This window comes from Lathamus discolor, chromosome 1 (assembly GCF_037157495.1).
Source record: "Lathamus discolor isolate bLatDis1 chromosome 1, bLatDis1.hap1, whole genome shotgun sequence".
NCBI lineage: Eukaryota > Metazoa > Chordata > Aves > Psittaciformes > Psittacidae > Lathamus > Lathamus discolor.
In genome coordinates, this window is record NC_088884.1 from 39,488,090 (window position 1) to 39,504,604 (window position 16,515).

General features: G+C 41.9%; 1 protein-coding gene across 3 annotated transcripts in view; it reads right to left on the minus strand.

The window, feature by feature from the left end:
• Positions 1–16,515, minus strand: part of PTPRB (protein tyrosine phosphatase receptor type B) — a 66,814-nt gene that overhangs the window by 16,285 nt on the left and 34,014 nt on the right. For 2 of the 3 annotated variants that reach the window (XM_065668948.1, XM_065668957.1), the window contains 15 exons: positions 15,613–15,876; positions 14,636–14,899; positions 13,470–13,739; positions 12,627–12,890; positions 11,510–11,773; positions 10,839–11,120; positions 9,369–9,647; positions 7,324–7,473; positions 5,990–6,233; positions 5,167–5,273; positions 4,562–4,661; positions 932–1,015; positions 807–824; positions 623–704; positions 104–194 (listed from right to left, as the gene is read on the minus strand). In XM_065668948.1, the coding sequence (XP_065525020.1) occupies positions 104–194; positions 623–704; positions 807–824; positions 932–1,015; positions 4,562–4,661; positions 5,167–5,273; positions 5,990–6,233; positions 7,324–7,473; positions 9,369–9,647; positions 10,839–11,120; positions 11,510–11,773; positions 12,627–12,890; positions 13,470–13,739; positions 14,636–14,899; positions 15,613–15,876 (2,763 nt within the window). Of the gene's footprint in view, positions 1–103; positions 195–622; positions 705–806; positions 825–931; positions 1,016–4,561; positions 4,662–5,166; positions 5,274–5,989; positions 6,234–7,323; positions 7,474–9,368; positions 9,648–10,838; positions 11,121–11,509; positions 11,774–12,626; positions 12,891–13,469; positions 13,740–14,635; positions 14,900–15,612; positions 15,877–16,515 lie in introns of those variants that run through there. The other variant, XM_065668967.1, reaches the window with a different exon arrangement.

A 16,515-nucleotide genomic window follows, 5' to 3' on the forward strand; every position in this document is an offset into this window, starting at 1 on the left:
GAAGCAAAGGGATTGGCTGCACTCTCTTTTCCACTAGGCCTGTTGAAAAACGTGAAAAATAGCTGGTGTGATGTAATATTACACAACCAAACCCAAAACTCACAGGGCAATATATTATTGTATCGATTTTTCCCTCTGTTCTCTGGCAGAAGTGCTATGTCACATGTCTGGTTTCGACCCACATCTTTCAAGTCCTGCAAAAGAAAGTAGGAATAAAATGTGAGTCAAAAGTAATTAAAGGACTTTACAACACACTGGGGTGCAGTGCTTATCAGCTCTCGAGGGCCACACAGAGAGAGAATGGGTAGTTTTTTTTAAACAAAACTGAAATTAAATAGCTAATCATACTGGTTTAAAGCAAGCACATGGCTGACAGGTACTTTCCATGCTTTGTTACACAGATGTGTTGCACAAACAAATACTCCTGACCTCAGGCAGAGGCTGCCAACCTGAAGAGCTGATTTCTGCACTAGGACAAGTGGAGTTCAGGTAAGTTTCTCAAATTTATTTGTATTTGTGTGAACAAGACAAACAAATTCAGGCTTTTCTAATGCATTAACCCATTGATTCAGCCAGCCCACCCCTTCATAAAGCAAGTCCTTTGCCTAGATTAGGATCCCACCTCATACTCCTTGGACAGCAGGTAGTTGGAGTCTGCTTGAAGTTTGGTGAAGTGTGCTTCAAAATGACTGACTTTGATTGGACTAGAATATTCAACAGGAGAAAATCACAGGATGAATCACAGTCATAATTTATCCAGTTGGTTATTAAGAAGCTTTTTTAGGTTTTTTTTTTTTTCTTTTTACCTGGAAGTTTTCCGGTTCCTAGAAATGATTACAAAAGAAAAAGAAACACTTCAATGAGTGAGGGACTGTTCATCCATGATGACATGATAAAATACTGCTCTTAGAAACAAAACTTGTGACGTTACCCTTTTTGCCCCAAGTTCAGATGCACTGAGAGTGGCCTGTCTCTCCGGATGCTCAGCCTTGCTGTAGGTCTCTCGTGGCCATTACTGGAATAAAAACGAAGGTATTCTGTTTTACTGGTATGTTCTGATACTGCAAGAGCTGCCAATAACATAACTTACATTGGAAAGAAGTTGGTAATTTAGAAAAAAGGAATTTAAGGGAGTTTGTTTATCTCTTCAGCCTTTAACGGCCACCTGCTTCAACACACGTCCCTTAGAGAACACTTTCTCTTGATGAGCAAAAACCATACCAGTATACTTGCAGTGCTGCTGGCTATATAACTCACAACAAGAAACCACACTCTGTTTGAAGTTCAGCTACACCAAAAAAAAATGCTATGAGCTGTGCAAGGTGGAAAGCACATCAGTCTGCACTCTGCTCATGCTCTATATGTCACTGTGTACTGAGGTGGTACACAAGTCTATACATGCAAAAGCAGACTTAATTTACTAATTTGCCAATGATTTATGCCTCTTTGTTTTGGATGGCACATAGAGGAATACACTGAATTTGTTCACGGAGTCTAAGAACAGCATTGCTGCGAGGTATATCCATTTGGCTAAAAGCTACGACTAGTCACAAAACAGGTTCTTTTTTCATTCTGCATCTGAAAAGCAAATTCAGATGAAAACAGACCTAATCTTGTATTAGTAAAAGAACTGAATTTCAGATGTTCAGAGTTTCCCATGTAATGGAAATGTTGATTTTTTTATTTATTTCAGAAAGCACAAAGAATTTCACATCAATAATGTCACAGAATCACAGAATCACAGAATCCCAAGGGTTGGAAGGGACCTCAAAAGATCATCTAGTCCAACCCCCCTGCAAGAGCAGGGTAACCTACAGTACATCACACAGGAACTTGTCCAGGCGGGCCTTGAATATCTCCAGTGTAGGAGACTCCACAACCCCCCTGGGCAACCTGTTCCAGTGCTCTGTCACTCTTACAGTAAAGAAGTTCTTCCTGATGTTAATGTGGAACTTCCTATGTTCCAGCTTACACCCATTGCCCCTTGTCCTATCACTGGATATCACTGAAAAAAGCCTAGCTCCATCATCCTGACACCTACCCTTTACATATTTGTAAACATTGATGAGGTCACCCCTCAGTCTCCTCTTTTGCAAGCTAAAGAGACCCAGCTCCCTCAGCCTCTCCTCATAAGGGAGATGTTCCACTCCCTTAATCATCTTTGTGGCTCTGCGCTGGACTCCTTCAAGCAATTCCCTGTCCTTCTTGAACAGAGGGGCCCAGAACTGGACGCAATATTCCAGATGCGGCCTCACCAAGGCTGAGTAGAGGGGGAGGAGAACCTCTCTTGACCTACTAACCACTCCCTTTCTAATGCACCCTAAGATGCCATTTGCCTTCTTGGCCACAAGAGCACATTGCTGGCTCATGGTCATCCTCCTATCCACCAGGACCCCCAGGTCCCTTTCCCCTTCACTACTTTCCAGCAGGTCAACCCCCAACCTGTACTGGTACATGGGGTTGTTCTTCCCCAGATGCAAGACTCTACACTTGCCCTTGTTAAATTTCATCAAGTTTCTCCCCGCCCAACTCTCCAGCCTGTCCAGGTCTCGCTGAATGGCAGCACAGTCCTCTGGTGTGTCAGCCACTCCTCCCAGTTTTGTGTCATCAGCAAACTTGCTGAGGGTGCACTCAGTTCCCTCATCCAGGTCATTGATGAAAATATTAAACAGCACCGGTCCCAGCACCGACCCCTGAGGAACTCCACTAGTCACAGACCTCCAGCTAGATTCTGCGCCATTGACCACAACTCTCTGCCTTCTTCCTTTCAACCAGTTCTCGATCCACCTCACTACTTGATCGTCAAGCCCACACTTCATTAGCTTATCTATGAGGATGCTGTGGGAGACAGTATCAAATGCCTTACTGAAATCAAGAAAAACTACATCTACCGCTCTACCATCATCCCTCCACCTAGTCACTTCCTCATAGAAGGCTATAAGGTTGGTCATACATGACTTCCCCCTCATAAAACCATGTTGGCTGTTCTTAATGACCCCCTCATCCTTGATATGCCTAGTGATGGAGTCAAGAATAAGTTGTTCCATCATCTTTCCAGGGATGGAGGTAAGGCTGACCGGTCTATAATTACCCGGGTCCTCCTTCTTGCCCTTCTTATAGATTGGTGTGACCTTTGCCATCCGCCAATCCTCAGGCACCTCGCCCGTTTCCCACGACTTACCAAAGATGATGGAAAGTGGCCTAGCAATGACCTCCGCCAGCTCCCTCAGCACCCGTGGGTGCATTCCATCCGGACCCATCGATTTACAGATATCCAGTTTGCATAGCTGATCCCTAACCCAATCCTCATCTACCAAAGCAAACTCCTCCTTTGTCCTGACTCCTTCTGGGGCTATAGAAATCCGGGGCCCTCGGGGAGAGTCTGCAGGAGTAAAGACAGAGGCAAAGAAGGCATTCAGCACCTCTGCCTTCTTTATATCCTCTGTCTCCAGGGCACCCACTTCGTTCAGCAGTGGGCCTATATTGCCTCTTGTTTTAGTTTTATTTGCTATGTATTTGAAGAAGCCCTTTCTATTGTCTTTAACCCGACTAGCAAGATTGAGTTCCAAGGAGGCCTTAGCTGTCCTAATTGCCTCCCTACATCCTCTAACAACTGTCCTATATTCCTCCCAAGCGGCCAGCCCCTCCTTCCATAATCCATAGATTCTCCTTTTCCACTTGAGTTTGCCCAGCAGCTCCTTGTTTAACCACGCCGGTCTCCTAGATCCCTTACTTGACTTCCTACTCATTGGGACGCTCCGATCCTGAGCTTGGAAGAAGCGGTCCTTGAACGCTAACCAACTATCTTGAGCCCCTTTACCGCCTAGTACACTTTCCCATGAGACTTCCCTTAGCAGTTGACTGAAGAGGCCAAAGTTGGCCCTTCGGAAATCCAGAACTGTGGCTTTGCATTCCTCTTTCACGCAAAATAGTTTAAATGGATAAAGCTTTTTCAAGTTGAAATAGAGTATTTCACTTTAAAAAAAATATTTAAAACTCACTATTTAAGCTTCATCTATAATGTAAAATATACAACTGTAACTGACAAAAAATGAGAAGTAAAGTTTGAAGTAATCTTTTGGACACAGTAGTAATGCCCCAACTTAAGGTTTTTGTACCAAAATGATAAAGTCTAAATGAACAGTTTAAAGAGCTACCCATCTACAGTGGAGATGAAATTATTTGAAACATTTCATTTTTGACAACAGATTGTTTGAAAGACAAACCAGTTTTTCAGAAATATTCAGACAACTACTGAAAACTAAAAGTTACAAAGATTCATCTATGAGATAAATCTGACTAAGGTAGGTATTTGACTCAAGAATATATAGATCTCTTCATTAATTATTATATATATTATCTTCATAACTATTCTATGATTCTATGATTCTATATGTAAATCATTAGTTCTATACTTTGTGTACAGAGGACATAGATTTTATCTGTTGAATAGTTCAGTGCATTCCTCTGATTTTATAATTATGCTTCAAATACTGTATTGCTTAAATGAACGTAATTTGACCTGACTTCAGTAACAGAGAGATAAAGGGACTCAACTTACCTAACTTTCTGTCTGCAGACAAATAAAGCTGTAACAGCCACTAACATCACAATCAGAAACAAGCCAGCACTCACACCTTCAATGATTCCAAACAGAGGCTCTAGACACAAAAATGTATATTTATGTATCTTGAGGAAAAGATATGAAGAATCAAAGAATCAACAGTTTTCAGGGGATACGTTACTATCAGCTAAAGAAAATGGTTAAATCTGAAGAAATCTGAGGCATTTACACACTTAACTAAAATCTGGCTTTGATTTCTGTCCTTATTTTTAATCCAAACATTACACAAAATTCCCAGCACAGTAAAAGAAAGCCCAGACCCATTATATAGGAGTTTGGTTCTCTTGCACTTTGAAGCTTTCTTAGAGATAGCTTCACTGAGCATCCACCCTTTTCCTCTACTATCAGCAGCTCCATCAAGCAGTCATCTGAATTTTCAAACTGAGGCCATGGCTCCAGCCTCACTTCAGAGCAGTCTTCAGGACATGCACGACAACCAGTTTTTGTTCCACTCCTTGCAAATAGTTCTAGGTACCAGAGTGTTCTTAGGCACAGTATATAACCACGCGCTACAGTCATTGAAAAACAAGCCTGAAACTAACCTGCCTCTGTAGTGATTGGTAAAGAGAAGAAGGTGTCTGAGAAGAGTGGTTTAGGGAGTTCTTTCGGGTCTTCACTGAAGAGCTGGGTAAAAGCCCGTATGCTGATCCTAAAAAACCAGTGCCATTATAGTTAGAGCTCATCAGATATTCAGGACCAACAGCAGAAAAGAACTCATTTGCCCCTTAGAGATAACTAAAACCTTTCCACTGACCACAGACAGCTCTTAATGCCATCTGTCCATGTGGCTGTCTATTGAGCAACTTGCAGACCTCTTGGGAGAGTGTTTGGCTGAGGGAGGGATGTGACTGAGCTGCACTGAAGATCGTGTTTGGTCTCACAGCCTGAGAAATTTCTGAGCCTGATCTTGGCAGGCACTCTCTTCTGCTCCCTACAGCTAATCTGGGCCTAGCTCTGGAGACTCCGGGTTCCAAAGGACTGGTGCGGGGTAGTGGTGCCAAACAGACTGAGTTAAGCGCCCTTGCTTTTCCCATTAAGTAGTCTTCTGACTTACTGGATGGTCTTAAGTCTTTCCAAAGATTTATCAACTATAGGAGAGCTTCCCATCAAGTTAAAGGAAATAAGCAAACCTATTCACTGCACAGTTTTGTGCATAATTAACCGTATCATTCCCATGCTAGTGAAGGACTGATTCATACCTATGGAACAGGGGCATGGATACATTGATAAAGCTTTTATAAGTTCACAATGAAACATAAAGAATGCAACCCAGTTAAGAATCTACAGAAGCTCAAGTGTATAAGGAACCCAGACAGCATCATGCTTAATAATGTGACAGAGCACAACTACCAGCATAAAACTAACCTGTAAGCAGTCCGAGGTTTTAGAGGTCCATCGCAGAATTTTTGCTGATCTGGATCACACCTTCCTCCCAGGTTTTCCATTTCTCCTCCAAGCTTAATGTCAAAACTTTTATAATCACTGTCAGGGTTTTCAGCACATCTACTGGCAAAATAATTTGTCTGGTAGATGCGTATAGAGTCATTGTGTTTATATTCCAGGTAGGAAGGTAATGGGTGCTGCTCATCAGGCTTTGGTCCTTCACTACCTACATCATACACAGAGAAAGACAGAAGATTTACATACCACAGCCATTAATGTGATGCAATTTATAGGCTCAAGCTGTTGACAGACATATTCTTATCCAACTTTCTAACATTTCTTGGAGGCTGCACAGGTTACCTTGTGAATACAAAGCTACAGTGGTTTCTAGGACCAACCTACTATTTTTCTGGGGAACTTCAGACACCACCAGCTATTTCAAAAAGCAAGTAAAAAAATCCAGACACTGACAAATCTATTCTATAGAGAGGAAACCTGTAAAAGGAAATGACAGGAGTCCCCTGAACAGAAACTCACAATAATGTGTAAAAGACTCAGGTAAGCAAAGCCATGGCAATGAATAGACCCTTTCTCAAAGAGAATCATGGTCTGCACAAACATGACAGAGCACACAGTGGAAATACTATCTCTGCTCTTTTTCCTAAGGGCTGATGGACAGAGAGATTCAGAAACTTTCTCAAGGGTCACAAAATACGCCCTGGAATGCCAATAAATGAAGCCATTTTTAAAACCAAGGTATTAATTGTTGAGACATCTGTCTGCTTTGTCACACATAGGTCAACTGCAGAAAGGGAGGTTTGCATGGGCAATTTCTGTTCAGTTCTACACATGAAGTCATTTCCTTCAGTTATCAAACACCACCTGGGAGTTGCTATCTTTGCCTTCTCAGCATGTCTTACTGAGGTTCTCTGAAAGAGTTGCCTTAGTGTTCCCACCTAACATTCAAACTACCTTTTGAGATCTGTGCATTGCAAGGCAGCTTATTCTATGTTCACTGGCAATGGCATCCAACATAAGTCTCCTACTGTAGCATTTTGTTGAACAAACATGAGCATGTAACCTAAAGTACAGAAGCTAATTACTGCTTCTGGCTGAGCTCTGCAGTTGCTACTGACTCTCTGAGAAGACTGAGTTTCTAAGTCCCCAGGGATAGAGATCAGGGATAGATCCAAAACCTCTAAGCAACTCGGCCACTAGATGACAAGAAGCTCCTTTGCTGCATGGTGATAGGGGTGTACCTCCCCATGTAACTACATTAGGTGACAGAGAGAATGGTATTAAACCATGACACTTACCATCAGCCTCTCTCACAACCACAGTAAAGTACTTCACAGCTCCATTAGTATCACTAAACCAGCTGCAGTTAAAAGTAAAGTTGATAGAGGATTTGGTAATCAAAACTTCTTTCTTGTTCACCCGTATGTCTGGAGGTGGCTGAGGGGGACCTGAGTAATTAAAACCAAAACAAAACAAAAAAGAAGAGAGAAAGCATTATCTATGTATTTGCTGTGAGCTAGACTAGTAAGGGAAATGTAATTTGTAATAAAGCTCAGCTGACTTGACCCAAATCTCTGACTCTATTCTTTTTGCAATCAAGGACATGCCTCTACCTCCCACTGGGAATCTGCCAAAAGATGAAACAAGCCAGCAGTAAGTTAACCATAGTAACAGTGGCAGCTCCTCAGCAGGAATTCCTGTAGAAGCCCATATGGAAATGCATGAAAGTCTGGCTAAATCTATGAAATCAGAAACTATAGCTGCTAGAAATGACACAGGCTTAAGTCAGGTATTTGGAGGCAACTTAGCAAACTCACTACAGGAAGTTGCCGATTTAAAGCATCTAAATTTCTGCTCCCTTTTCCAGATGAACAGTCTTGAGTCAGCCTTCAACTAGAGAGTACCATTTTCCAGACTGACTGCAGAATTTCCATAGGAAACGTTCTTCATGTGCTAGAAAGCTATACTTCAAACTCACAGGGTAGAAGAAAACTGGAATGTGAAATATGTGTGAAATACCTTCAGAGGACCAGTGGAGTGAAAGGGGGGATTTTAAGGATCTACTTTGCTGAATCTTTTAAAAACTTGTATTACTGAAACTATATTGCTAGTACGGGAAACATATCGAATGTGTAAGCAGGTGGCTAAACTTCAAAAGGTTTTAGATTGCAAGAAGAGCCAAGAATTCACGCCTTTCTCCGTTGTTTAGCTGAATCTCTTATACACATAAAGTCTAGCTGCAATTTTCTTGTGTTTCCTTGAGTAGGGCTTCCAGTAATAATAAGAATCTGAGAGAATAGCAGTGTTTAAAGCAAATAAGAATGTGAAACAGCTAACCTTCAATTAGGACTTAGAATCACTTCTTGTGACATGAGTAGCTAGTTTTAACTACATCTGAATTAACTACATCTGAATTTAACTACATCCTTTGTGGTAGAGGAAGGAGATGACATTGTTGCAATTAAAAGGCTACCGATGGGGGAAGTCAGAAGGTGGGATGGTGACTGAACTCTGTAGCTTAGCTCAACAGCTTCCAAACCAAAGTAATTTTTATGACCTAGCATTTCACACCAATGTGGCTTTTAATAAGCAGCTATAGAAGTGTCCCTGAATATAAGCCTCCTGGCCACCTTCTGTTTCTGAGTTTAGCCCTAGAGTGGTTCAGGCCTCTGTGTTTTGCTGTGCCACTGAATCCAGAAGTACTGCAAAAAAATTGAGCATCTTTAGGGCCAGCAGTGGCGGGCTGTTCACCGCAGTGGTCTGGCAGTGCAGAGGCATCAGCTGATTCTACCGATACCCTCCACTCGGCAGCCTACAGGTAGAGAAACTGAAGAAGCTGTTTCAAAGCACATGCTACGTAAATCTGAGATCCCCTCTCCTACAGGTGATTTAGTCAGGTAGCACCTCAAAAGAATGTACAGAGCCCAAAAATGACCCAGTGCCACAATGCGATGCCCTCACTGAAGAGTATCTGTGCTTAGCATGGCTACCATCCATGAGGGGAAACAGCCACGCACAGGAAGCCAAGCGGCAACCATGAAGACAGCTAAAGGTGTACAATGAGGACATCTTTGGTGTTGAACATCAGAATGACAGGATAACTTTTAAAGTTTCTCCAAATAAGCAGGTCTGGCAATATAATGAGAGGCAACATAGTTAAAATCCTGCATTGTCTGTCACAACAGGGACCAAAGGACAGGCACTCTATTTTGGCTGCCGGATTATTAGTACTACACACTGGCAACTATGGAGTTCAGAATTCCTTTTGCCGTCTAACCAACACAAGCAATTCCTTTACTGCTGCTCACTACCCCCCTTCACAGCAACTCTGAATTACACTTACGGTCAATCATTGTGATGGTGCTGTCTTCAACGACTTCACTTGTCATGTCTGCAGAATGCACCTTGATGGACACCAGGTACTGCTTGTGGGGAACAAGAGTCATGATATTAAGCAGAGATTTGTCTTTGTCTATCCTTCTAGAAAATTCCACTTCACGAGTGTCCATCTTCTTGCATTCGACACTGTACCCATCAAAGTCAGAATCAGGAGGAGTCCAGGAACAGGCAATGGCAGTAGAGGTCTGGGGTCGACAATGAAGACTTTGTATCTTGTCTGGTTCTAGAGGAATGTTGAGAAATTGAAGCTTAGTGGGAAAAGGTACAGGCATCATCCTGCTCAGAGCACCTGCTCTGCTCACCCTAGAGCCCTTAGATTCTACACAACCATTTAATCAGAGCAGGAGGCTAGGAACCAGAATTCCTACCTCTCCTGCAAATATGTGCTGCATTATTATTATTAGGCAAGGCTAACTCATTTTAGCCATCTGAAATCAGATCTAGTGACATCAGCCTCACTGGGTTTGTGAAGCTTCAGTCATTAATTGTGAAAACAAGCAAATAGAACTACTTGCGGAAGTCTTAACACAAACAACACCACTGCAAAGCAATGGATTTCTAGAACTCTGCTACAACTTATTTTGAGGTTACATGTGGTTAACAGAACCAATCAATATTGATACTGTCATCTCATGACTTTTATGTTTTCCTGGCTAGCATGTGGTATGGCCATATTACTAAAACATATCACAGAAGTACACTTTATCTATGTAATATCAGAGCATGATATACAGCAGGTCACATAACAAAAATAGATTTCACTTTCAGATGGCAAACATCTACATTTAAGTGATTAAATACAGGTGAAAGAGGTCTCTTGTTTTAATAAATATGCTGAATGGAGTACTGCTATTAAGCTTACTAAACATAGATGTCAATTTGGAGCTGAATCCCACCCCAGGTGACATGAGGGCTTGCCAAGGCTCAGTTGTTTTTACAATTCCAGGTCACTTTTTCAAATCAGCCTGCTGCTGAGGTTGATAGAGACAGCTAGAGATTATGCAGGTCTACAAACACGGACAGAAATGCAGAGCAGTGCAACACTGATTTCAGTTTCAAATCTAGTACAGCAGGGTTTCATTCATCTCTCCTGTCCGATCGTTCAGAAACATTTTGCCTATTTCAATAACCTACTGTCAGAGAAGTTTGGATATTCAGCCTTATTTTACCCTGAAACTGACTGATTCAGGCTCCGCACCCAAACAGCCCCACTCTGGATGTGCAGATTGTAAGTGTGTGTCCATTTTCAATCAACGGTTGACCTTGCACACAGCAAGGGCTTAGAATCTAGATGAATTCATCACCATCATCCATAAATTCACTAATGGAAGTTACTGACTGTGAAAGGAACTGGTGAGATTTTTTTGCATCTTCTCCAGGTGACTGTTAGCATGCAATGGAAACTCTCACTTACTTGTTCTCACACTTGCAAACTGAGACTGACTGTATGTCTTCCAGCTGTCACCACTGACAGTTCTGACACTGAAGTCATAGAGTCTTCCTGGTCGCAGGCCATAGATGATGCGTACTTTTGATTTGCTGCTGCTGTAGGGATTGAACACTGTGAGGGGATCTTTTGGAAGCCACTGCAACTCAAAATCATCGTAGTCTGTCCAGTCTGGAGGACCCAGCCAAGTGATTGATAAAGAAGTGTTTGCAACATCAGTGAATGACACGGTGTTAGGAGGGCTGGGTGCTACACAGAAAGGGGAGGAGAAGAGGGAAGGGAATAAAGAGATTCTTACAAAATTTTTACGCAAGACATAAAATGAAACATACATTATTTTCTTCATGTATCACAAAGTTGTTTATATTATCCTGTGTACACAGCTAATCACTTCACCTGTGCTGATGGTGGTGACTTTCACAGACATTACATATCCCTGAGCCTTTGAAATAAAACCATCTCTGAATAAAATCACAGTCCATTGGTTTAATACCCTTAAGGACATTCTTTATCTTTACACCTTCAGTGACTCTTACACTAAATCCACCCACAGAACAAGTGCGTTGCGTAGCTGTGAGCTAATATGAATGCTGACAGATGGGACTAAACAAAAATCCCAAAGCTTTTGTGGTTTTTACCTGTTCTTCCTTCAGCATTTGCTGTGTTGATCAGGTCACCACTGTGAGTCACCACAACTAGAGTATACTTTCTGCCAGGAATGAGCCCCTCAAAATGCCACTCTTTCAGGTCTTTCCTCTGCCATGTTTCTTTCTGTGTCCCATTTGGGTTGTAAAGATTCAGCTCATAGAAGTCAACATCTCCTGCTGCTGGACCCCAGGTGAACCACAGACTGTCTGTCATGTTTCGGTTGGATGCCTTGAGACCAACAACCGCGGCTGGTACTGAAAAAAAAGGGGATGAATATTACTTTATGTAGAACATCCTTAGGGCAAGGAAAGGCAACAAAATCCAGCCAAACTTACACTTAGCCTGTAATGACAGCCATGTAATAAACCAGACAGCCATCACAGTTGGCCAAAAAGCTAGGAAGCATCAGGAAGTGTACCTCAATAGTTTCCTTTCTTATTTTGAAATGCCACTGTCCCCAGAGGAGGCTGAAATGTTTGTAATAGATACTTTTGCAAATGTTAAGCAGCTTTTTCCCACTCAGTGTATGCAAACATCCAGTTCTGAGGTAGCTGAAGAAAGCACACCACTATCTAGAGGCAGTCTTACATAAGGGTTACTATACAGTGCCTCAGAGGATAAAGAAAGGTTTCACAGAGCATCAGGGTTGCTAAAGCTGCTTAGGAATCTCTGCTTCCCACCTGTGGCTGAACAAATACAGATCTGCAGCCAGAGCTCCCTAGGGGCAACAACTTTTATTTACTGGTAGATTGTGATCCCCATTAACCTTACTTGCTTTGCCTTTTGGTCTTTTCCACTCATAGACCATGCTTTTAGGATAGGACAAAGCTGTTTTCCTTTAAGGCTTAAGCAGCATACATTGGGATGTTCTTCTCCTGACCTGAGTACTTGGGAACTATTGTAAAGGTCTTTGCTCCATTTTCCTCTTGTAACCACATCATTCAAAAATTACCTTCCCATTTGTCTAATGCTTTTCATGTATGAGAGCCCATTTTGATATTTCTAATAGTTTCTCTAATCTAAAGTGAACAGCAGATTCAGACCAGCTCACTGGTGTACCCCATGAGCATCACACCAGAGACAGATGGTTTTCTTAGATGTTCTTGCCTGTTCTTCCAAAGACAGACGACTCGTTAGTGAGGTCCCCACTGTGGGTAACGATCACCATTCGATACATTCTGCCTTGCCGCAGGTTCTGGAATGAACACTGCTGGAGGTGCTGCTCTCCTGAAATCCTATCATGAAGGGACTTGTCTGGGTTGTACAGGAAGATGTCGTATGAATCAAGCTCTCCTTGTGAGGTAGTCCAGCTGAAGGACAGTCGGTCAGTGGTGTTCTCTGTGACCTTCAGATCTGTAACTGCTGCTGGAACTGAAAAGAAGAATAAATGCAAGGGTAAATACCAAAATGTCTGGCCACTAAGCTGAAGCTTTAATAAAGTAACAACTCATGTCTGGAATACATTTCAATTAAGCCACAAGTAGCTAAGTAACGTCAACAGCAACTTTCAGAAGCAAGGGGAAAGCATTTACGAGGTGCCATTGAGTCTCTCCAAGACAACGTTTGTATTTCTCAGCAGGCCTGGTTCTCCAGCCTGCACTCACACAGACCTTTCCATTAGTTTCTGCAAGAAGCTTTCACTGAGTAAAGACTGTGCTAAAAGCCTTGAGATTGTGAAGTAAAAACTTGACGACAATAAAGCATTCAGATAGTTCCACAACAGATGGACTGAAGAAAGCATTCAGCACTCTGGTTTAATATCCTTATTATGAACCATGGCCACATTATTACGTTAACAATTTCAGATTCACATACCAAGGAAAAATCATGTATAAATATCTGGAGTCTCTTCTTACTTCAATCTTTCCAGAATCAAGATATAAAGATGATTCATGTATTTAATGATATCTGACTGAGGGAACTATAAATACACAGAAATGTTCTAATTACCTGTTCGCCCAACAGTTTCTGCTCGTTTACTGAAGAGGCCACCACTAACTGTCAAAACTTGTATTTTATACTTCTTGCCAGCTAATAAATCTTCAAATTTGTGCTGTTTGGCAGTAGCTGGCTCTGATTTGTTGCTCAGGAGGATTCCTTGCTCGTTCAAGAGCAGAATGTCATATCTTTCAGCTACACCAGGAGCTTTCTGCCAGGTTACTAACAAGGAATGACTGCTGTAAGCATGATGGGCCAATAATTCCTGGACTGAGGCTGGAACTGGAAGCAACAATTAAAGGCAGAGCATTACTAGGTGAAATACAGATCATTCAATACACATTCAATACACAACTATGAATAAAGTAATTAATAGAAAATATCTGTATTCATTTGCGCGTTCACTTGTGGGAAAGGAATGCCTGTGCATGTGTCTACCCAAGAAAGTAATTCCTAGACATAAATACAATCAGATGAAGTTTGAGAGCGTCATGAACATCTGAACTGGGCATGGAGGAGCAATAGGTACATATTATCATTAAAAGAGGGAGGAGAGTGAGATGAGCTGATGGAACAGTTAAAGGCATGTGAAAAAGAACTGAAAAATAAAGAAGTGGTGCAAAGTAATGGCACAGAATAGAAAACGCTAGCTAGCAGCCGTTGCACAGAAGTCAAGGCCACAGCAGACACACCCAGGTGCTGGAGAGAAGATGGATGGAAACCAGGGTGTTCCACTGTTCCCTGTGTTCCAACATGCAGCGGAACATTGTACAACAAACCTCCACCATACAACACGCTCTGCTACAACTATTCTATGATTCTATGATTCTATCTCTGTTAAAATGAACAATATTTGATTAAATGGAGCCCTGAAGATATGTGTCAGATTGGTACAGGCACAGGCCTGAGAGGCGATGGAACTGCATGCATCCTATGAAGGCACTTTGGGCTGGGGACTTGCATTACATATGCATTCACCCAGGTAAACACGACAGATCTGTTATTAACAGAGCCATGTCTAGGTGTTTGCAAGAGTGAGGACTCACACTCCTTCGGAAAAAAACTTGTCACAAATCTTAGAATCCCCAAGCCCAATAGTATGTTCATAAACATTATTAATAAGGTTCAGCTTCTGGGAAGATTTAATGCAACTTGGCCTTGTCTCAAAAGAAACGTACTTGTTCTCCCAAAAGCTGCTAAGCTGTTGTGCAAAGTGCCACTGTTAGATTGCACCACCACCCGGTACTGCTCCCCAGCTTCCAACTTGTGAAACATGTGCTCAGAGACATGTTTGGAGACACTCTGGGAATCAAGCTGATGGTTTTGCTGAAATATAGTCACTGTGTAGGAATCAACATCTCCACTTCCAGGAGTCCAGCTCACTTTCAGGCTGTTTGTCATGCCGTTAGGGGACACATGAATGTTTCTGACCATGCTTGGAACTGGAAAAGAAAAAGGGAACAGAAAGGTACCTGCTCACATACTTCCTGTTTGATTCAGACTTTCAAATTCCTACTTTTTTTATGGCCACAGCAGACGATTCAAAGGACAAACAGCATCCATTTACAAGTAATTTCACTCATGGACAAATGCAAGTAAAGCTGAAGACATTTGTGTAGGATTGTGCCATTTTAGAAAAGCAATTATAAGTTTATAGGAACAAAAGTAAATAAAATGTAAGTTAAACAGAAAGCAGCTGCTACGTTCTTTTATCTGGGTAACCCCCCTGTTTTCCAAATGAAGCTTTAGATACATCTTGGAAAATCAGAGCTCTTTATGTACACTTAGTTAGTTAGCCATTTTGCAGTTATAATCACACCCATTCACTTCAGGGGGGTAAACAAGAGGTGTAAAACAGCTTAAGTTATTTAGCTAGAGACACTAAGCAAACAACCGGCATTCATGGGAATAACAGAAACCCAACACTGACATCTCAATACTATTCCTATGCAACAAATTCGATTATCTGCCAAATATCAAATATTGGTAGCTGTGACATTTATTAAGCACAGATCAACTTGGCTTAAGTACTAGTGTGATTTTCAATGAGATATGCCATCATTGTGCCAGTATTACAGGAGCTCAGATAAGATCATGGTTCACCCTTAATTTTACGTGCCTCATTCTTTCCTCTAAATACCAAATTATTTCTTACTTGTCAGGCCTTCTATGAAAGTAGCACGTTGCGCATCTCCACTGATGGTCAAGACAAGAATTTTGTATAGACGTCCTGGCGTCAAAGCTGTGAACCAATACTCCTCAATGGTGTTCCCAAGGAAAATAGGTGGGAAGATCTTCATATCATTGAAGAGCAGCTGAATCTCATACTTATCAACATCACCCTCAGCCTTTGACCAAGTTACCTGCAGATCTTCTGTGCTCCTATTACTAAGAGTCAGTTCCTTCACTGACTCTGGCACTGAAGAAAGACAGAAAACTTTTCAGTACTTATTAACAGATCACAGGAAAAAGATAACAGCTCTGATGCCATGCTCCAGCACTAAAACTTTTCATTCAGTTCCCTAGGAGAAGCAGTAGATTGCACTTATTCACAAGGGCTGCTGTCTGTGGTTTGCAGTGCATCAAACCCCAGAAAGTCCCATTTCATAACAGTGAGTCCACAAACTATCAGCATAAAAATAATAAATGTGTAATAATGGAGCCTGCCGAGAATCTGCATAGCCAACAAAAGTTGAGTAGGATCTGCATGTACAACAAATCTTGTACAAAGAGGCCTGAGCTAGCAGAGACCCGAGGCAATCCATCTATATGCTGTAGCACCCCTCTGCACAGTTCCAAATTCCTGCCAGATGCAGGTCAGTTATTTTTGCCCAGTGCTATATCTGTGTTAATAAACTCAGTTTCTTAGCATGGCTCATTAGCTTACATGTAATGCTAGGTGAAGACAGGCAGATCGCATTCAGGTCCTTCCTGGCTCACAGCTAGTCACTTTACCACTCCTGCCCCATGCTCTCCGACTCCAGTTCTTGGGGTAATTTGAGGAGTGTGAGGTCTAGCCTTTCTTTTCCCTTATACATTTCCATGACCAGAAAAAAAC